This window comes from Alosa sapidissima, chromosome 6, assembly GCF_018492685.1.
Source record: "Alosa sapidissima isolate fAloSap1 chromosome 6, fAloSap1.pri, whole genome shotgun sequence".
Classification (NCBI taxonomy): Eukaryota; Metazoa; Chordata; class Actinopteri; order Clupeiformes; family Clupeidae; genus Alosa; species Alosa sapidissima.
Genome location: NC_055962.1, coordinates 6,510,855 through 6,533,354, shown reverse-complemented (window position 1 = coordinate 6,533,354; position 22,500 = coordinate 6,510,855). Strand labels below are relative to the sequence as shown.

At 42.5% G+C, this 22,500-nt stretch overlaps 2 protein-coding genes across 5 annotated transcripts in view; both read left to right on the top strand.

The window, feature by feature from the left end:
* sec63 (SEC63 homolog, protein translocation regulator) overlaps positions 1-6,051 on the top strand; it is a 25,748-nt gene extending 19,697 nt beyond the window's left edge. Inside the window, exons 17-20 of the mRNA XM_042096450.1 lie at positions 978-1,136; positions 1,642-1,842; positions 2,335-2,439; positions 2,598-6,051. Of these exons, the coding sequence (XP_041952384.1) occupies positions 978-1,136; positions 1,642-1,842; positions 2,335-2,439; positions 2,598-2,732 (600 nt within the window). The 3' untranslated portion in view covers positions 2,733-6,051. The remainder of the gene's footprint in view (positions 1-977; positions 1,137-1,641; positions 1,843-2,334; positions 2,440-2,597) is intronic.
* Positions 6,052-8,169: 2,118 nt separating this feature from the next.
* scml4 (Scm polycomb group protein like 4) overlaps positions 8,170-22,500 on the top strand; it is a 41,648-nt gene continuing 27,317 nt past the window's right edge. For 2 of the 4 annotated variants that reach the window (XR_006032582.1, XM_042096452.1), the window contains exons 1-2: positions 8,170-8,538; positions 21,745-21,982. Coding sequence is in view for 3 of the 4 variants with exons in the window: in XM_042096452.1 (XP_041952386.1) it covers positions 21,781-21,982 (202 nt within the window). In the remaining variant the exon portion in view is untranslated. Of the gene's footprint in view, positions 8,539-19,129; positions 19,180-21,744; positions 21,983-22,500 lie in introns of those variants that run through there. The other 2 variants (XM_042096455.1, XM_042096453.1) reach the window with 2 other exon arrangements.

Sequence of the window (22,500 nt, the reverse complement as noted above, 5' to 3'; positions counted from 1 at the left end):
GGCTTTAGTTATACAACAAAAGCTTCCGTGCTTGCATGCACACTCATGTCTCCAAACAACACGTTGTTTGTTAGACACGCCTCTCATCGAGAATTCATTCTTCCTAATTACGCCTGTAGCACTGGTGAGATTCTCTCTGAGCGTGAGAGTCAGATAATCTGTTTGTGTTAAGGACAGAATATCTTTTTGGTTGGGCAAAAAATCCTCGTCTCACCACTGACTTTTGATGTAATGGTCTCAACCACACTGCTCAAAAAAATGAGGGAACACTTACAGTTTTCCACAATTGTTAAAACACATATATTGAAACCTTCCACCCTTTTCTCCATTCTCAAACTACATTCACAGAATATCTGACAGTTCTTGCAAAATAAAACACTCGCCTCAAAGGTTTTACTTGTGCTCAGAACCAAACGGTGTCAGAGTAACAATCCAGTGTATGATTGAAGTGTTCCTTTAATTTTTTCGAGCAGTATACTTTGACTGATGACCCATTCTTCCTCTCTTGAGGCATTTTGAAAATACTGCTGGCAGTGAGCTACTATCCTCACCTATGGCTGTATAGTCCACCACCTCTGTGGTGATGATGACTGATCTGGTGACATTCCACCACGGTGAAAGCCTTTGTTCAAAATAAGCTGCATTTTTATTTATAATTATCCAAATTGATCATTCAATTTTGTAGGTGCGTTTCAAAATATCTGTTCTATTTTGAACTGTCTATATTAAAACAAAACAGTGACCAAATGTGCACAGACGTGGAAATAAATCCGTATGGGGCTCTGAAAATCAAAAATCCCAGAGTATGCAGACTAATGGTAAACTTTGTCACTGCTCCCCAGAGAGAAGCAGTGTATTGTGCCCTTTCGGGATAATCTGTAGCACTAGTTCTGGGAGCATCTTTTGACAGTGTTGTGATGTTTCGTCAAATAATTGTTTGTTTGTTTGTTTGTTTCTTTGTTTGTTTGCGTCCTCAGGAGGTGGCACTTGCGAAGGAGGAGGAGGAGGCGGGCTCAGACAAGGGGAGCGAATCAGATGAGGGCGAGGGCAACAAGGACTCAGGCAGCGAGAGGGAAGACGAGAGCGACAAGCAGAGCGACACTGAGGCTGACGAGATCGCTGGCGATGACGAAGAGGTGTGTGTTTTTTTTTTGTGTGTGTGTGGGATGTATGAATGAATGTATGGCAAAAACGGCAAGCAGAAGTAGAGCTGCTCTTGCCCAAGAAGTAATGTTTCAGTTTAATTTTTAAATGTATTTTATAGTCAACATTGAACTGAAGCTTGACTTTCAAAAATCATCAGAAATCAAATCGTAATGGCAATATCTGTCAGAAAAACCTAAATTAGTTATATTCCCTAAATCATTCAGCCTTAGTGTTCGCATATGAATGTGTGTAAGTGTATATATTCTGTGTGTGTGTGTGCGTGCATGCATGCGAATGTGTGTAAACTCTGTGTGCGTGTGTGTAAACTGTGTCTGTGTATGTGTAAACTGTGTGTGTATATGTGTGTGCGTGCGTGTAAATATGCGTGTCCGTGTGTGTGTGTGTGTGTAAACTCTGTGTAAACTGTGTGGATGTGTGTGCGTGTGTGTGTGTGTAAACTGTGCGTGTAAACTGTGTGTGTGTGTTGCGTTGCAGGAGTGGGAGGCTCTGCAGCAGAGCATCCAGAGGCGGGAGAGGGCCCTGCTGGAGACCAAGTCCAAGGTGACGCACCCGGTCTACAGCCTGTTCTTCCCCGAGGAGAAGCAGGAGTGGTGGTGGCTCTACATCGCCGACCGCCGAGACCAAACACTCGTCTCCATGCCCTACCACGTCTGCACCCTCAAAGACACAGAGGAGGTAGCCGTGTGTGTTAGTCAGAGTGTGTGTTGATGTGTTGCATCTGTGGATGTGTGTGCTCATATGTTGCGTGTTAGTGTTTAGTATTTGTTTCAGTCCTCATGTCTGGCTGTGTATGCAACAGTCCCACCCAACCATGCAAAAGCGAGTGTTTGTGTGTGTTTGTGAGTGTGTGTGTGTGTGTGTGTGTGTGTGTGTGTGTGTGTGTGTGTGTGTGCTCTTGTGAATGTACCCTTTCATGAGTATGTAATCGTATGACTAAGTTGAAGTCTGACGTCCCAGCTTCCCGTAACACATATTTTGAGTGTGTCTGTGTCTTGTGTGTCTCTGTGAGCTGATTCATAACAGTTTTTCCTTGGTCAGTTGCTAGGCAACCTCCACCTTATTGTTTCTGCTGTATTGAAGCAGTGGTACTCTTTTAAAGTCTACATTTTTGTGTGTGTGTGTGTGCTTGCATCACTGACGGCATCCTCTCTTCTGACGGGTCCTCAGGTTGAGATGAAGTTTCCGGCACCTTCTAAAACGGGAAATTATCAGTACTCCGTCATTCTGAGATCTGACTCCTACATGGGCTTAGACCAGATCAAACCACTCAAGGTACGCTCATTCTCTTACTCACGCACACACGTGTGTGTGTGTGTGTCCATTAATCAATCACAGCAATTAATCAGTTAGACAGCATACAATATTGATGGTGTATGGTTCTCTCTCTCTCTCTCTCCCCCCCTCCCTCTTGATGTGTCGCGTGCGTGCAGTTGGAAGTTCACGAGGCAAAGGCCATGGTGGACAACCACCCTCAGTGGGACATCCCGGACACGGAGGAGGAGGAGGAGCCGGACGACAGCGACGGCATCGAGGAGAGTGAAGAGGAGGAGGAGGACAATGACTAAACATACACACACACACGTGCGCACGCACACACACCCACACGCCCGCACACACATCGAGGAGAATGAAGAGGAGGACAATGACTAAACATACACACACTCACACACACGCCCACATACAGACACACGCAAAGATGTGTTCAGAGACGCATGTCTTTGGAAGCGTACAGAACTAATCCTGCCATTAGTCACACACGTACACGCACACACACACATATACATATATACACATCAGACACACATTGTGCGTCAAGGATACAGACTGCTTTTGTATATTCACACATTGGCTGACGCGCTCCAACCCAACTTACACACACACACGCACACAGAACCAATACAAAATGAACTCAAAAGCTCCCATCATGCTCTTCTGAAAGCCTGGAGTGTTCATTCCTTCCTTCACATCACAAATCACCCCCATCTCAGATGCTCCCACCATAACCCCATCCCCCCCCCCCCCCCCCCCCCCCCCGCCCCAACACCATCACTATGGAGCCTCGGACACCACACACACACACACATGCACACAACATCTAAAAAACTATTTGACCAAGGAACTGGACTTGTTTTGATAAGATACACAGCAATGACCTCACAGCTAGACACTAACACACACACACACACTGACAGACATGTCTCCAATAAACACCTCATCAGTAGCCCAGCTGGAGTCTCCGTTTGAGCCTTTGGGTGCATAAACGATGGCCATTTCTGACCTTAATTAGAGCTTTTCTCGTTCAATCTAGTTCTGTGTGTGTGTGTGTGTGTGTGCGCTGGTGAAAGTTGTTTGGGGAATATGTTTGCTTGTAGAGCATTTTCTCACTCACTTTTTCTCTCTCTCTTCTGTGTGTGTGTGGGGAGGGGGGAGGTTAAGAATGCTGAGGCAAGCTCTGAGGGGACGTGGGTCGTTTGTGTGTTTGTGTGTGTGTGTGTGCGTGTGTGCGTGTGTGCTTCTGCAGACATCTTTGTGCTTTTTAGTTGGTAATGACCACCTAATGACTGCAGTGGTTTATAGTTATGGTCATTCAGAGTAGATGGATTCTCATAAATGAGTCCCTCTACGTGTGTGTGTGTGTTAGGGGGATTATAAAAGGCTCTCACTCTGCACAAAGCATACTGTACGTAAGCTTTGTATGTCGCAGACTTTGTCAACATGGCCCTTACACAACTCTTTGTTTGTCTGTCAACACAACTCTTTGTTTGTCTGTCAACACAACTCTTTGTTTGTTTGTCAACACAACCCTTACACAACTTTGTTTGCTGTCCCACCACTTCACACAGTAGACCGCATGGCTGGTCAGCGAAACCTTTGGAGCCCAGTCTGTAGTCCATCAGGATAAGTCCAAGGTGGACGGTCTGGCTGAGCAGTGGAGCTGAACTGTAGTGTAGAGTGGTTGGGATGTATCCGCTAAGCGCTTCTTCTCTTGGGGAAGCAGTGTGGTGTTAGCCAAAAGCCTGATGATGATCAGTGAATGTAGAGCGAAGCAGAGAGACGCTGGTGTCAGAGATTTTCATGACTTTTTTTGTTTCTTGTCGTTTTAGTCGTTTTTGTCTTTCATCCGTGTTCTCTTTTCATTTTGTTTCTCTTTCCATTCAATCTCTCGTTCACATTCCATATCTTGTCCTCTTTCCCCCAAGCCTGAGGCCTTACTCTTCGTGTGTGTCGTGTGTAGCTGGGGAGCACAATATGGGAGTTTATTTCCGTTATCTCCATCACTCACTCTGTCAGTTGTGTAGGGGTATGTGTGTGTGGGTGTGTGTATCTGAGCAAGATCTTTGCCGTACCACACTTGTAGTAGTCAGTTGTTACATTTGCACTGACCTGTCTATTGCGAATAAAAATTGTCCCTATAAACACTATGATTAGAACAAACTTAGAACTTTAACATCTCATCCACAGCTTAGGCAATTATGATGGCTTCTACTAAGATCTAAAACCAAGGTCCCATATGAGCATCTGCACCAAATAGAATGAAATTCTGCATGTCACATAACCTGGCTATTCCGATCATGCCATTCAAGCAGTTGGTCGGAGGTTTTTAGTCTAAATTATGTAAATTTGACTGAGCATAAATTGTGCATGTCACTTTGGACAAAAGTGACTGCCAATTACCATAGCCTTAAACAAGGCTATTGTTGTTTGGCTTGCACTGTATTGGAAAAACCTAGAGGTGTGTCTCTGTGTGTGTGTGTGTGTTTACACCATGTAGGTATTATTATACAGAACTGCAGAGTGAGGAAGAAGCACCTTCATTTCTTCCCCATGGATGATAGACTAGCTAATTCAGCCCCAAATGTGCTCACCTCTGCCCACTGGGTGTCTGAACCTTGACCCCTGGTGTTTACTTTCCATGTACGTTTCCCCCAATCTCTGACCTGACTGACCTGCATATCTCTTTCTTTGATTGGTCCTAATAGTTCCGTTTCAAGAGAGCCCTGTAGAGTGGAAAGGAAGACGTGTGCAGAGCCAATAGGAAGCAGAGTTCCTCTCATCATGATTTGACTGAGAAGTGAATTTTCTTCTCCCAATCCAAATGAACCAATCATCTTTGTCCAATTTTCTCTCAAGGTGGAGGCTGTACACTTCCAGATTTTAGCCTGACCATTTTTTTTCTCTTAAATTCCTTCATCTCCACAGGAGTTATAAAAGTGGCCCTTTTTAATGCCACTTGCACTCACCATGTCATGAGAATCTTGATCCAATACACACACACACACAAGACATTGAATTGTATCCCCCCGATGTCTGAGACAGGACTAAACACAAATGGCACGCTCCCAAGCTTGAAAGGACGTAAACAGACACTTTCAACTAAATCACCATTTCATCCAATAAAATCTCAAATCTTCTGTTTTTTTATTTGTTTTTGTTTTTTTACCACTTCAATCTTCTGGGAGGAAAGAAATATCCAGGATCCTCTTGCTGAATCCTACAGGCTTATTGTATGTATTTTATAGATCTTTATGGAGGAAATACCTAAAAACATTTTGGTAGATGAAAACAAAACGTTAAACTCTTAGGTAGTTTTTTTGTTTTTGTTTGTTTATCCTTTTCTTTCATTTTTAGTGTAACGCTTTCTGTAAAGGAGCGGAAGGTTCTAATCCGGCTGCGTATTATCACAGTATGTTCCACACACACTCACATTCAGCACACAGGTCTACACACAGGGTTTGTCCTGGCTGGATATTATAGTGTTATCGGTTCAAAAAAGAATGTAGCATCATCTTCTACAAGGAACTACAAGCTACACAATAGTCCCCGGAATACCAGTGGAAAGAAACCCTGCTGCAACCTTAGCTTTCATACACACACACACACACACACACACAGAAAAACACACACTCTTATCGAGGCCGGAGAAGAATCCAGTTACCCAGTAATAACAATGTCTGCCACTTTTGTTTACAACAAAACTGTTATTGTAAATGGAAATAAATATATTATTTGTATTTAAATCATTTCAAATAAAAACTTTTAAAATGATCTTTAAAACGTGACTTCTCTTGAAGTAAGGGTTGCATTTGTATTTTATCGCCTTTAAAATGAATTCTCTAAAATTCATGAGCCTTTTCTGGACACATGACGTATGGCTGGCAAGTGTTGTGAAAATGCCATTGCAAAGCAGCAAACGGGTATTTGAAGCCGATGGTGTTTCTGGAGTCTCACGAACCTCAAGGTGTAGGATCCTCAAGAAGTTTGCAAGTGTGCATAAACCTACTATTTGGCCACCCCTAAACAATGCTCACAAACAGAAATGGTTGCAGTGGGCTCAGGAATACATGAATACTAATTTTCAAACAGTTTTATTTACGGGTGAGTGTCGTGCAACCCTAGATGGTCCAGACGGATGGAGTAATGGATGGCTGGTGAATGGCCACCATGTCCCAACAAGGCTGAGATGTCAGCAAGGAAATGGCGGAGTGATGTTAATCATGGGGAGAGAGCTGGTAGGCCCCTTTAGGGTCCCTGACGGTGTGAAAATGACCTTGGCTGTAGTATGTAGAGTTTCTGACTGACCACTTTCTTCCGTGGTACAAAAAGAAGAACCGTGCCTTCCTTAGCAAAATCATCTTTATCCATGACAATGTACCATCTCATGCTGCAAAGAATACCTCTGGGTCATTGGCTGCTATGGGCATAAAAGGAGAGAAACTCATGGTGTGGCCCCCATCTTCCCCTGACCTCAACCCTATTGAGAACTTTTGGAGCATCATCAAGCAAAATATCTATGAGGGTGGGAGGCTGTTCACATCCAAGCAGCATCTCTGGGAGGCTATTCTGCAAAGACATTGAAGCAGAAACTCTCCATGAACTCACAAGTTCAATGGATGCAAGAATTGTGAAGGTGATCTCAATGAAGGGGTCCTATGTTAACATGTAATTTGGCCTGTTAAGATGTTTTTGATTGAAATAACTTTTGATTTAATTTATATCACCTCCTAATGCTGCAAATTCAACAAATTACCATTTTTAGTTCTTTACAACATATTAAAAGTCTTGAAACTCTGTTGTGCATAATCATTTGGAACAGTGCATTTTGAGTTTTTTTATTTTTGAAAAAAAAAAAAAATACTGTTATCATTGGGAGGTTTGTTCAATAAAATTCGAATAATACTTGCGTTGCGCACTGCCTTTTTGTGCGCTGCCTAGTAGGCTACGGCTTGGGCAGCAATATCAAGTTGTTCATGGAAGTGTTGTATTTTTCACATACACCATAGGTTATCTAACCGTTGTGTCGCAAATAATAGAACAACTAAATAAGGAATGGTAATAGTGGGTTACACAAACTAGGCTGTGTACAACTTGATTTGTCTTTCTTTTTTTACATTTTCGTGAAGCAAAAACAATTGTTAGGATATAAAGCCGTCTATCGCGACAGATTATGTACCAACTTGGTTATTAAGAGTTTTCTGTTGAGAGACAGGATTTTATGGTAGACTTTTTGTTGTTTTCAGCGACAATGCCTTGCATTTTGCCTGAATTATGAACGTACTGTAATTACGGGCCCTAGGAAAAATGTGCCTTTTTGACGCTCGTTGCAGATGCTGACGTAGGCCTATGTAGGCTATTTGTTAAATTATTGAATTAACACAATTCATCAATATTCGACTAGTGCTATTATCTCATGCATGCTATTTGTGTGTCTGCTAAATGTAATGTAATGTAATGTGTGCAGTCTGGTAATAGTTGTCGTGCTGATAGACTTAATTTTTCTAACGTGAATTATTTGGTGAGTGCACTTAAATAAATAAAATGATTAGATCATCTGCATAAAATAGCCTACGAGAACGGTCCCTGTAGATTTGTTAATTTACTTCATTTTCAAAACCAACGCCCATAGGCTGCGCCTAACCCAAACAAAAAAAATACAGTGGAAGAAGTAAATTGGCGTTAGCTATCGAACAGATTGTTCGATTCAATTCCCTCTTATCTCTGGTGACGAGTCATTACAGAAACACACAGACTTGACAAGAGGCTTCCACGTTTGAGTGCGTCATAACATGTTGACTTCGCACAGCGTAGCCTACTTTGCAGGGAGAAGGCAGAAAAACTATTAGCTACTTATTGTGCTGGGTGCAGCCTTGTGTTGTAACGATCTCCTGGGGGTGCTAGGTAACTTACTGTAGCCTACTTTGCCGCAGCAGTCACCGGGCACGGTATTCGTTCGTCAACCGGCTCTGCATTGGCGGGAAGCGGAGAAAATCAAGTCCCCTGTCCCGTGGCCACCGCCCGGAACGACGTGTTGGCTGCGCGTCACCGAAGATATGACAAATTTGTCAGCTTTCGCCACAGAGCGCGGCGGTGAAGGTAAGTCTTGTAGGCTACCATACCCACCTGGCAACAGTGTGGTCAGTCATTAATGGAGTTGAATATGTACTGTTTTGATGTTAGGAAGGCTATTTCAGCAAAAAGCGGCCGTCCAAGAGGAAACATTTATGATTAAACATGAATAAGAAGAGCCTGTAGCGCAAGTAAATATCCAAGGCTACACATTACCCGTTTTTTTTGTAATCTCTGCACATAAGATTGATGAATTTAACCAGGACGCGAATTTTCATTTTATTTGCTTGATAGTGTTGTTTGTCATCCTCCTATTTAGTAGGTGTTCTGATTATTTAGTGCTGTTAAAGCAAAGAAGAGCCTCCTAATTTATGAAATTTATGTAGCCAAACTATTACGTAGGCCTATTCACGCTTGAGTTAGACATTAGGTCTCGATTTGATCGATATTGTTGAAGTCCCGTGGGTGTCTGCATTTGCGTTGTGAGGCAGAGAAAGATGTTTACTTGGAGAGTAGGTTAGTCCCGCAGGTCGCAGAGTGCGAACCCTGCAGAGATGCCTTGAATTATTCCTTAGTGTGTGTGTCGGAGAGAGAGAGAGAGAGAGAGATTGTGGAACTGTTAGTATCAGTATTATTGGCAAAAAACATCAAAACAATTTGTATTTTTTGCCATTTACTGCTATGGTTTAAGAGGGCAAAAACAGTAAAGACAGCCATTCATTGTGTTTTAATGTATAGCTGTAGGCCTAGCTGGCTCTGTTTACACACATACATCTTATCTGTTAGGCTCTAATGAATTTGTTCCATTTCACAACAACTCAGCACTTTCTTACTGCTGTGTGTGTGTGTGTGTGAGTGAGAGAGAGTGTGTAACACATTTAACTAACCCAATACGTCTAACATGCACATTCTTTCTTCTACTGCCTCCCACCCTTTTCTCCTTCTATGTACTTTGATTAAAGTCTGTCTGCACTCTCATCCTGTGGTGTTTGGAAAGTATTATTTATTGTTTTGCTTATGTTTCCTTTTTCTGATGTACGCCTAGCTTGAATGTTAATCCTCATAAATTAATTAATGTAAGTGTGTGTGTGTGTGTGTGTGTGTGTGTGTGTGTGTGTGTGTGTGTAACCTAGCAGTAATGCTCCCCTAAACGTACTGTTATTTGTTTGGGTGTTGTACAGTCTGTGCAGCCACTGCTGCTCTCCCCATGCTAAGTAAATGAATAACTTACGGATGACCTCCAGGCTCTGAACCTGTAGCACTGTTATTGAACAAACAGATTGGAGAAGATTTCAGTGCTTACACACACCAGAGCTGAGTGCTGCAGTTTAATAAGTTACTGTGGCCTCAGCAGCCTCTATCTAATTATGCCATCCCAAAGGTATTCTGTTCAGGTTACCCTCGTACGGAAAATCTCCCCACCCCCCAACACACACACACACACACACACACACGCACACACCATGCTGCCGCCATTCTCCCAATGGAAACAGTATCCGCAGGTAAACAGAGGGGCGGTTGTAAGGGGGTGGAGCTGTACGCTGAGATGTGTCAGAATGCAGGATGTGTCACAGCTTCATTGGAACTCAGTCAAAACAGAGGCAGCTTCTCAGCAAAATTTCCATAACACAGTCAAACAAACATTGATCAATGTCTGGAAGAACACTTACAGCAGAAATATCAGACAATATCATAAAAGATTGATGCAAAGCCAAGGCTGATATGGCTGTTATGTAATGTTAATTTGGGAGAGACCAGCTGAGGTGAACTCCCGTCCAACTGTTCAGTATTAGCCCTGAACACAATGGACACTCAAGCACTGGACCCAGCAGGGCGATGAAGTATCAGTGGTGGTTGAGGGAAATGAGCTGACGCTGCTGGGGAAATAATGCTGTTGCTCTCTGACCAGCTGGTGGCAGACCAGCATATGGTTTGCACTGGATCTGCAAGGGTGCGGAGCCTGCAGCCTGGGACAGCATCAGGAGCTACACAGCGGCAACAATGCAACAAAGGCACTGGGCTGGAGGATAAATTCAGTGCTGGATAGTGGCCCTGGAACATTCCAGACAGTGTTTTTTTTAAGACTACTAATTTATAATCCCAAATCTTGTATACAAAATATAAGATTTTCCACAATTCTAATCTGCCCCCAGAGGACATGTTAGACATATTAGCAAGTAGGCTAAAACCAATGCATAATGCTGTAAGTTTGAAAGTGAAATTTAGATACTGTGCTTACAATGCACAGCACTGTATCCTACCTGCTAGCCCCTGTAATATCAACTCAAAGTGACTTGGAACCCACCCAATGCAAGGCAATGCAATGTGTTAGATGTGTTGTATTAGATTCCAAGGCAACTCAATGTGCTTTACAAGACCTGAGAACAGAGAACAGCATATCAAATAAGTAATAGCTTGAGGAACAGATAAAAATGTAATAGGAAAAGTAACAATATAATATAAAAAAGTGAATGTAGAAATGTCAGAAATATAAAAATATAAAAGAAATAAAATACACAAGTTACTATATAAAAATACAACTAAAAGGTCATAAAATAAATAAAAGCCATAAAACACTTAAGAGCAAGTAAGAACACACACACACACAAACGCACACTCTTGGACCGATAACACTGTAATTCTTCCTTAACTCATAGCACTGTGATTCTATTCCAGTTTGATTCCATTTGGTTCCCTGCAGCCAGACTGTGAATAGGCTACTGAGTGTGTTTTGCTCTTGCTCTGGTCTTGACAAGTGTATTGTCCATGACCATTGTTGCTTTGAATTGGATTGCACTAACTGAATTGCACAGCTAAGAATATGGGAAAGCACATAGGTTATGGCCTGTGGTATGTTCTGTGTGTGTATGTGTGTGTGTGTGTGGTCATCTATTTCCTATTTCTAACTCCTATATGCTTAATTGACAGAAGTGTTTGTGTGTGTGTGTGTGCTTGCAAATGTATTTGATGTAAAATGTAATTTTAATGTATTTGTTGTGTATCTGTAGTGTTAACAGTGTTTGCTGCACCGAACCGTTAGAGCCTTATCAGTTTCCTTTTGGTGTGTGTGTGTGTGTGTGTGTGTGTGTGTGTGTGTGTGTGTGTGTGATAAGTGTGTAAAAAGAATAATTTGAATATGACCACAGCAAGCTGTTTGAATAAAGACTGTTGTCATGAATGGTGTGTGAGTGTGTGTTTGTGCATGTGTGTGTGTGTGTGTGTGTGAGAGCGAGACAGAGGGAGAGAGAGAAAGCTACTGTGTGCTGAATTTATAATCTTTAATAACCTTGGGAGTGAAAGCAGACCTTTGCTACGTTCGTTTTGGAGCAGACTGAATGGTTAGGCGATAAGGACGTTGTGTGTTAATAGATTTAAACAAACTCTTAACCTAAAGTGTCAAAAGGCTATCTCCTCCCAAGCCAACTGCCAGTTATGCTCGCCCAAACATTATCTAGTTCAGTGCTTATTTATTTTCATAATTTAACAGCAGAAAATAATTTCCATTGTTATACTGTTTACATACGTCCCCAGCTTTATTGTTTTGTGACCTATTCTACGATGGGTGATTGAAGGACATTTTCTTTCACTTTAATAAGCATTAGCACAGGTATAATTTTCCTTCATTACCTCATGCAAATACTTTTTCCCTCAATGTGTCCCCAGGCACATATTCTTTTGTTTAGTGAGGGTAGTGTTTCGTTTAATGAGTATTAAAATCAGCGACCATGGTAACGACATCAGTCGGCATTTGCATTTGTGGTTCATCTTCCAGAGTGGCTTATTCACAGTGGAGAGACCCTATCAGAGGAGTTGCTCAAGAACCACTCGAAAACACTTTAAAAAGTGTTGAAAACACAACAACAACTATAGCGAGCTGATCTTCATTCACCTCATGAAAAAGAAGGATTAAAAAAAAAAAGCGGACTTCCCAAAGGGCTATTAACAAAACAAATGTTTATCTCTGGGCTGATCAAGAGAGCTGTGTGATCTGAATTAGCCACGCTGGCTGCCTGGCTGCTGCCGCTGCAGAGACAAACAGAACACTGGGATTAAAGAGTTCTAATGAGCGCGGGCTGGACCGTGTGCTCCGGAATCTCAATGCTCCGCATTACGCTTGGGGCTGAAGCCCTGCCGGCTCTGGGCGAGATCTGGCCCGAATCCGGGCCAGAATCCATTCAGAGTCAGTTTCCAGCCCATTGCTCTCATGTTGAGAATGGCTATCTGCACGCTATGGGGGGGGGCACTGTCTTTTTGAACGGAATTGTAATACCTCCACAGTCCTCAAATACAAGGAGTCTGTCTGGTTGACTAGGTTTCATTGTTACAGTTATGTAACAGCAGGCTAAACATATTTTTCTCTCATTAATTCTCTTTCTTTGCGTCCATTCTTCTATCAATCCCATCTTTCATTCCCTGCCATTAGCATTAGCTAATTAGCATTCAATTAATTAGTGAAATCGCCTGTTTTCCACCCTTGCACAGGGACAGACAGCAGAGGCAGGACTCAGGCATGATGGAGATAATTCCCTGCAGAGCAATGCATGCTGGGTAGTGGGAGGGGATACAGGCCATACAGGCAACATGAGTGCCAATGACCCAACCTCAATGTCCACTCTCATAGACTCTGACAGACGTTGAGCCATGTTCCTGATAAGGTTGTTGATGTGAATGTCAATGTCAATTTATTTATATAGCACATTTAAAAAACAAGGACAGTGACCAAAGTGCTGATGTGTTTGTGAGGGCGTAGAGCTGTCCCACTGCGTCTGGTTCGCTGTAGCCTGCATGAACCCAGATGAACCTGCTAGCTATTTGCTCTGCAGGTTGGTCTGGAAAGGAGCCCATTGACATCCGTTTCTGATTCACCAAAAACCCAGGACCGTATTTTTTCTTTGGAATTGAGCCGGTTCTACTTTACTTGACAGTGTCAACATAAGGGTGACATGACACTGTCGTGAACGTGTCATAAACAAGTCATAAACGTTTGTGACATAACGCTTCTATGTTATTTAAGCAATATAGCATGAGTGAGAGTGGGGTTGGTCATGGATATTCCCACGGGTGTTGTTCGGCCGTAGCCACGAGACCGGAGGCCGAGTGGCGCAGGCAACAACAGCCGTGAGAATATCCATGACCAATCCCACGATCACGAGTGCTATATTGCTTTTATACAACAATTCTACCACAAACTAAATAATCTGAAAACACCCCATTATTGTTTAAAAATTTTAATTTCGACATCGTTCTTACGCATCAAAACATAGTTCCCTTTTCAATAGACAGCGTCTTGGTTGCTAGGTAACCAACATTCCAGATCCCTCGTTACGGGTCTTTGTGGTTTAAATGTCTTCTTGAAAGAAATGTTGAAAGTCAGGCTGAAATCACATTCATATCTAGGTTTGCTGCATGCATGTTACAAGGACACTGGGCCATGTCATGTAAGGGACATGGTACTGCAAAAAAACGGAAACATAGTCTACATTGCAGAACCACTCAACTTTATGAATTTATGGTGAATAAATGTTACACTACTGTGCACAGCCTGACGTGACGATGCTAGCACGTTAGCAGCGGTTAGCTAATTATGCTAACGTTAGTTATCTACAAGTCTCCTCCAAGTGACAATCATATTATACACAATGCTGGCAATGCTGAGAGCATCCTCGTTTATCTTACTTACATTGAGTTGACTGTGTGGCTTAATCCACAGATGTGGTGAAGCACTGTTTCGTTATGGTTTGCTAAGGAGTAACCTATTGCTTGAAATAGTGGAGGGATGGGATGAGAACATTGTGTCAAATCTTCGCATTGTATCGCGGAGTGATTTATTATTAGCTGTGCAAATTAATGAAATGTCCAGGGATATTCCAACTCATGGAACGTCTCTCGGCCAATCAGAAACAAATAAATAGTTCCATAGAACCCAATTGTACGGAGCCCCGGATATGTCTTTGGGAAAAAAAATAAGTTGTTGCCACGAAATAGCAATTCGTTCCCACAAAATAATAACTTGTGGCCACAAAATAGAAATTCGTTCCCACGAAATAGGTAATTTGTGGCCACGAAATAGGTAATTTGTGGCCACGAAATATTAATTCGTTCCCACAAAATAGTAATTTGTGGCCACGAAATATGTATTATCTAACGTGCACTGGACAGCTGGGTGAGCAAATCGAGCGCCAGTAGAAGTGTCTTTTCTCATCACTCCCCACCAGCTCTCAATTCTCTGGTTTGCAGTAGGGTACAACCGGGACGATTGAAACGGGGGACAAATTAAACATTCCGGTTTTCTCCGAGTGCAACGATGATAGACAGACATCATTTGGACAAAACATAGAGCATATTAACCTCCGTTGCTCAGCCAAATGCCTTTCTGTTACGTCCTGTTATCACGGAGTTACAGGTGATAAACGATTTCTGATGGTCACAAGTTTACTTCATTAGCGGTTTATTTTTTTTTTATTATTAAAGACTGTTTTTCATTTAAAGGTTTGACTTCATGCTTATTCAGTAGAGCATTTAGTGCTCTCCCCAATCCCAGACGTTCACATTGCATGTTTGTTTGTAATGGAGGCAAAACAGCCTATAATGCTAAATTTCTATGGGGGGACGATTGAAACACCTATTTGTCCCGACCAGGCAGTAAACCCCATTTATTCTAAGTCAATGCACACATATCTGTGTTTATACTATATTTTATGCAGGTAAGACATGGAAAAGCAGTTTTAGAAAGATGCAAATATATTTGGGGCTATCAGGTAGGGGGTCGAGTTTTGCCATGTTAACCTATGGACACTGACAGCCTGTGGGTCATGAAGGGAACTTATTTGGATGTGTGGTGGCTTTAACCACATAAAAACAGAGTGAAATAACATTTTGTACTATAGAAACATTATATAATTCGAAACATGCATTATTCTAGCTATATTAATGGCATAGTGCATGCTATTTCCATAACCGCGAAATACGCGCATCACCATGACGGCAATGAGTTGTTAACAGACATGAACCAAGACATATAGTCCAGCAGCAATCTATCTAAAATAACACATACTTGAAGTACCATTCATGGTATGTTGTCAAATATTGAAGTTGTGGGAAGTTTACATAATTTAAGCTGTATGTTTCATTCGTCCCCCATGCTGTTTCATTTGTCCCAGCCAGGAGGGACGAATGAAACATAACGCACGTTCGACTTCTCCTTAAATAACTCTTGAACGGTTTTGTTCAGAGCTGTAAATGCAACTGTATTTGACAGAGGACAGATGTAGGTTGCTAGTGACAAAATATTAACTTTCAGTGTTTTACAATGTCTTTGTAAATTACGTTTCATTAAAAAGTGTTTCATTTGTCCCGGTTCTCCATCAGCCTCGGCGTTGCTCCTGACCGTCCATCTATCTCGGCACAGGTCCTCGGGTCAGCGCACCTCTGCGACGCAACGTTTTACAAAAGATAGAAGTGCCCGATGTATGATTTCATCAGCGCGCGGCGTATGCAAATAATAACTAAGAAATGGAACAGTGGGGTGTGTGGGTAGAAGGCGTGAGATGAGATGAGGATGGGGAAAAAGTGAGAGTGAGGAGGGGGGGGGGGGGGGGAATGAAGATTCACCTCCAGCTATCTGATGCATGTTTTAATGGAAATGTTCACGGCCGCCTTATAAAAAAACACAAACAAGAAAGACATGTTCAAGTCGTACCTACACCGGTGCAGCGACCTGGCTCTTAATAGTCTGTGGAGATGCCTCTCGCTAATAATGAATCCCTCCAATGCCAGGCTTTTCAAAATGTCTTTGTATTTCATTCCCAGCCTAAAATAGCACTCTACTATATCCCTGTCCATTGTGTGACAGCGACTGTTCCTGTTTGAGGAGTTGCGCTTGATTTGCTCATCCAGCTGTCCAGTGCACAGCCTTTAGGCCTACCTATTTCGTGGCCACAAATTACTATTTCGTGGGAACGAATTAATATTTCGTGGCCACAAATTACCTATTTCGTGGGAACGAATTACTATTTCGTGGGAACGAATTAATATTTCATGGCCACAAATTAGTACTTTGTGGGAACGAATTGCTATTTTGTGGCCACAACTTATTATTTTGTGGGAACGAATTGCTATTTCGTGGCCACAACTTATTATTTTTTTTCCCCATGACATATCCGGGGCTCCGTACAATTGTTGTATAATAAGTGACATTCGGTTTTTGTCATAACAAGTTAGGGTTAAGATTAGGGTTAGGTTTAGAGTTAGGGTTAGATTTAGAGTTATGGTTAGGGTTAGGCTTAGGGTTGGGGTTAGGATTAGGGTTAGGGTTAGGTTTCATGTGTCATGACCGTGTCATGTGTTCATGATAGTGTCAAGTAAAGTGTTACCCAACTGCCTTTAAAACCTTTGTTTGCTGGGCATTTTAAATATACACAGGAGACACCTTAGATGTTAGATTTTACACAGCGGCCAATCGACAACCTATTTACTGTCAAAAACAAATGGAAATGTTGCCCTTACATGTTGATTCACAGCTTTTCAGAACTCTTCCCTTGATTAGGAGAATGTCCATTTTTAATTTGCATAACACAGTGTTTGGAAATGCTTACAGATGCACATTTACCTCTTTTGAATTTTCATGAATGTGTGAACAATATGCGATTGAGCTGTATGGAACCCGAGCTATAGAGATTCAGCCAGTGCATGGGCGATGTTGGGTTGGGTTGGGTTGTGTTATGTGCGGATAGTGAAGTGTGGGGAATTCCCCATGTGGCACTGGGTCTGATGGAGGACCCTCCCCTGGTGCAGTTTTAGTGCTTGTGGGAGGATTGTCAGATAGCAGTGCACCTGCACCTGAGACCTTATCCAGGCATAATTAAGTCCCGGCAGAATGATGTGTGATGAACGGGTGATGGTAACGCGACACATGTTCAATTCTGAAGAAGATGAAGTGTCAGTGTTTCTAGGAGGAATAACAAAGAGCAGCGCACCAGAGGTAAGACTTTATGGACCTGGGGAAGATCAGGCTTAGTAGAGTGGGACAATACATGTTCAATGTTAAAGGTTGTTCTTCTTGCTGCTGCTTTTGGTGAAAGAATGTGGCTAGCACACCCTTGAGACACAGCTGAGACAGGACTATCCAGGTGTAATAAAGATCAGCTTGGTACCAGGACCTACAGGGGAGATGCAGAGGGAGGGAGGGAGACTCCACAGTTTTGTTTTGTTTGTGTTTTTTTGTAACAGGGGAAATCCCTTGAAGGCAGTGCTTGATCGAGGACTCCCTAGTAAGGTCCAGTTTCCTCCAGGTAGAGTACCACTCAGGCGCACCGTAACCTGACCTATCTAGGTTTGTGATCAGTCACAATATAGGGCTGCACAATTATCCCCATAACAATCGTAATCATAATATTAACCAACACAATGACCTAATTGCAAAAGCGAAATAATCGTCCACAGTTAATTTTGTCACGTTTCTGACTTTTATATTCATTTCATCCTCCTTGACTTCAGCTGGTTGGTGGGTGTGTAGTGCGTGAGGGGCAAAGTAGTTTAGTTCAGACTAGTAAGCTTCACAGTCGGTCAGGGGTTCTGTGCTTCTTGTGCACTGGGTGTGCTCACCAATTAGAGAGACATTTGAAATATTGACATTCAAAAATCATATCGCAAATCAAAATCACAATCACAATATCTGTCAGAAAAATTGCAATTAGATATTTTCCCCAAATCGTGCAGCCCTACCACAACAGAGCAGTTTGAGCAGAGCAGTTTACAACAAAAGGACATGTGATATATTTCTCTACCAGATTTGTATTGTTTCTCACTTCATTTTTATAGTTAATTTTTCCTGTCCCTGTGTTGTTGGTTAAATTGTGACCTGCCAAGGGACTGCTGATGAAAATTAGCCTTAGGTGAAGCCAACTCCGGTGAAAAACATAAAATGGAAACATTTATGTGTAATATTGTACAAGGTCCCTTGGAAATAAAATAAAAAGGGTAACATATGCAGTTACCATGTGTGCCAGAGCTGTCCTTAACCTGTGGAAAGGGATGTTTTCATGAAAGGTATTCACCCCCAGAGCAGCATCAGAAGCCTTTGGGAGGAGGGCACCTGTGTCAAAACAAGCCCTGTCTTCCAGACAGTCCCACAGTGGCTGTTTTTTTTTTGCAATGATCCCTTGATGTTTTAATGAATTATTTATGTTTTTTTGTAGATAGATCTATCTGTCTGTCTATCTGTCTATCTATCTATCTATCTGTCTATCTGTCTGTCTGTCTGTCATTGATCCCAGCGAAAGTCTCTTTGGATTATACCCGTCCTTGGTCAGTGAATACACACAAGTGCATGTTGCTTACTCAGTGAACCTTGATAAAGGCTGTTTGCCCAAAACGTCAACCTTGAATAAATAATATCAAAAAGAGATGAGAGTGTGCGACTGCTCGGTCCTTATTCTGCACACACACTGAGCACACAGTGTGCTGTAAGCAAACCCACATTTGCATGGGGAGCAGTTAGGGGTTAAGTGCCTTGGCCATGGGCACCTCAGCCGTGGACGTAGGAGAGCGAAGTTCAACCACACCCCTTCGGCCCACATTTTTCTTGCCAGTCAGGGCAGTCTGCAGTCGGAGTCCCTAACCAGCGGGTGTGTGTGTGTTGGGAGTTTGGCAGAGTACTGGAGTGAGGTGGTTAGTATTCACAGATCATCGTTTCCTCTGTGGTTATTTTCAGCTCTCTTCTTGTCTCTCTCTCTCTCTCTTAGACTTAATCATTCTGCACGGTTTTCTTTTTTGGTCTCTGACCTCTAGGTTGGAGTTGTGTGCTTGTGTGTCTCTCTGTGTGTGTGTGTGTGTGTGTGTGTGTGTGTGTGTGTGTGTGTGTGTGGGCTTGTGGGGTGGATTGGTTTGCTTGTGTAAAATAGAGAGAGGAAAACTGAGAATAGTGAGGTGTGTAAATTTGAATGCAGTAGTGTGTGGCTTTAATGACTGTGTGTGTGTGTGTGATGTGTGTGTGAATGCTTATGCATGAGTTTGTTTGTGTGTTGAGAGAGGTGGGTTGCTAGATTTGAATGCGGTGAATATATCTGTCTATAATGAGTGTGTGTGTGTGTGTGTGTGTGTGTGTGGGGGCGGGCGGGCGGGCGGTTTAACTGTGTGTTGGTTGCTTGAGGTCTCCGGGTGAAAGGATCACCTGAGGCACACGAGAGATTAAATGTGATTAAATATAGATGAGCGCCAATAACAGAAACCCTCCCCTCAGACCTGCTGGAATCACACACACACACACACACACACACACACACAGAGTACTATGCCTTACTGCATGCAAGCATACACACACACACACACACACAGAAAATACCACAGGCACACAGGCCATATGTGCTTTCCCATATGCTTAGCTGTGTAATTCAGTTAGTGCAATCCAACTCACATCTCTCTCTCCTTCTTTGTCTCTTGCTTTGTCTCCACACAATGTGTCTTCCTTTCTCAATCTCTCCCTCTTTCTCTTTGTCTCTCCATCTCTCTTTTTATCCCTCCTTCTCAATCACCCCACCTCTCTCCTCTTTCTCAAAATTTCCATCGCTCCTTCCATCAGTCAGTTTCTCTCACACTTCCTCCCTCCCTCTCTCTCTCTCTCTCTCTGTTTCTCTATCTGTCTATCTCTCACTCATCTATCCTCACTCCATTTATCTCTCTATTTATCTTGACTGATTGAACATTGATGAGAACTAGCCTGATTCCGTGGACTCTTGTGCATCACGTGGTGTTGGAAGAACTAGAATGTCCTTGAACACGTCCTAGAGTCTTTAGCACAGATGAGAAGAGATTAGATGGGACCTGGAAGCTGACACGTGTCTGTGTGTCATTGGTTGGCCTAAATGAGTTACTGCTGCCGCTCTGGGGCCACGTAAAGTGCTCTTGAATATTGAGCAACCATGAATATGCAGAGTGTACATGTTATTGTCCAACACAACACATCACAGGTGACACACACACACACACACACACACACACACACACACACACACACACACGCACGCACACATACACACTCTCTAACTCATACACTCGCACACACTCACTCACATAGGCACACACTCACATACTACACATAAAACATGCATACACACACACTTTCCCCTCGCTCTGTCTTTCTTTCTCTCTACCTGTCTCCTTTCCTCTATCTCTCCATCCTCTTCCTCTCTCTTCGTCTCTTTCTCACAATTTCATTTTCTCTCATTCTGCAGTTAGACCTGTGGGCTGTGCATTCCTATTACAAATATAATCAAAAGCTTATGTCTGCGAGGTAAAAAAAAGAGAAATCCTTCTTGTCTACTGTTTCTGTGGGAATCCCAGCAACAAAGGATCCTATGAATGAATGAATATTTTATGTAAAATGGCGAGATTCTCTCTCAAGCGCAAAAGCATGTTATTACTTTTTTCCTTTCTCTACCTGGTTGCCTCTCCTCCTTCTGTTTTATGTTCTCTGTCTTTTTCCTTCTTCTCCTTTGCAACTATCAACATAATGCATCATGATCATGGTCTTCATCAGCGTCATATATTCATCTTCTTTACAAGTATCTTCATCATCATCATCATCATCAATATTTTATTTTGCTTCATGTATGCCAGCCACATCTTCATCACCTTCCTCTTTTTGTGTACCACCATCATCTTCCTCGCATCATCATCATCATCATCATCATTATTATATGTATCCTAGAATATTTTTATTCTATGCGTATATATTCCAGTGATGTCATCATCATCCTCACTCTGTGCCTTCCTCTTCCTCTTTCCTGCCCTGCTCATCCGTTGGCTCATCCCTTGCGGTGACCGTTGCTGTGTTCAATGGGCACAGTTATGTCATTTGCATGGGACAGGCTCATTTCCATGTCATCACTCTGAGACTCGTGCTGGTCTCGTGGAGGTGCTCAGGTAGATCTCCATTACTGGAGCTCTGACACAGTTGAATGGCTTTGGGCTGAGCCTATGGAGAGGTATTATATTATTCCGAGTGGCCAGGTGAATGGTAGACAGGATACATCAGGGTCCTAAAGAGAGTTGTGTTTGAGGATCTGACTTACCCAAAGAAATGTACAATATGTACGCACACTGAGGCATTTAATGTGCATGTATCATGTGTGGTTTTCACAATGCACTAGAAATGTTAAATGTACTTAGCAATAATACGTGCGTGTGTGTGTGTGTGCGTGTGTGTGTGTGTGTGTGTGTGTCTGTGTTTTGCAGTGTGATGTGTGTGAGACCGTGCTCCATGGTGTGGGAATGAGACTCAGAGGGAGGGATCTAGAAGATTCAGCGGACTCCTGGATACCGCACATTTTGGGTGTGCAGAGCGTCAGACTTCGCCTTCGACTGGATCGCCGTGACGACAAGGGGAGGGGTTGCTGGCAATTGGTGGACGTAGAGAAGGAAGCACAGGAGAGCGGGAGAGGACTGAAGAGTCAGGCTGCGGCCCAGCACTCCAGTGAGTTCCATTCTCTATCATTTCTATGGAATAGATATATTCATCTAAATCTTAATTTCTATGTCTCTTTCTATCTTTCTCTCTCTAATGAGCTCACTGAAGTCACCAGCTGTTAGAAATGGCATGTCACACTAATTTAATCACAAAACTGCTATGCACAAACAATAGCCAAAGTGCTTACAAACACATGAATCCTCTTGCACTGGATTCTCCACGTCACCTTCTTTCATAAGACATGTAGTCAGGCTGTACGTCTCTGCAAGTCAAAGATTTGATGCAAATGAATCTCTGATGCTGGTTGACAGTCTTTGATGTGTTGTGTGTGAGGCTTATGAGTCTAGTCCTTTTCATAATAATCATTTCCTAGAGCACATTCAACTACTCCACATGTAAACTAAAACAAATAATTTCAAATTTTGTGGGCAAAAAAACATCACCAACAGAAAAGCACCTTCAACAGCTTTTTACAGTTATCAAGCAGACACCTTCCTTCAATAATAATAATGTATTTATTTTAT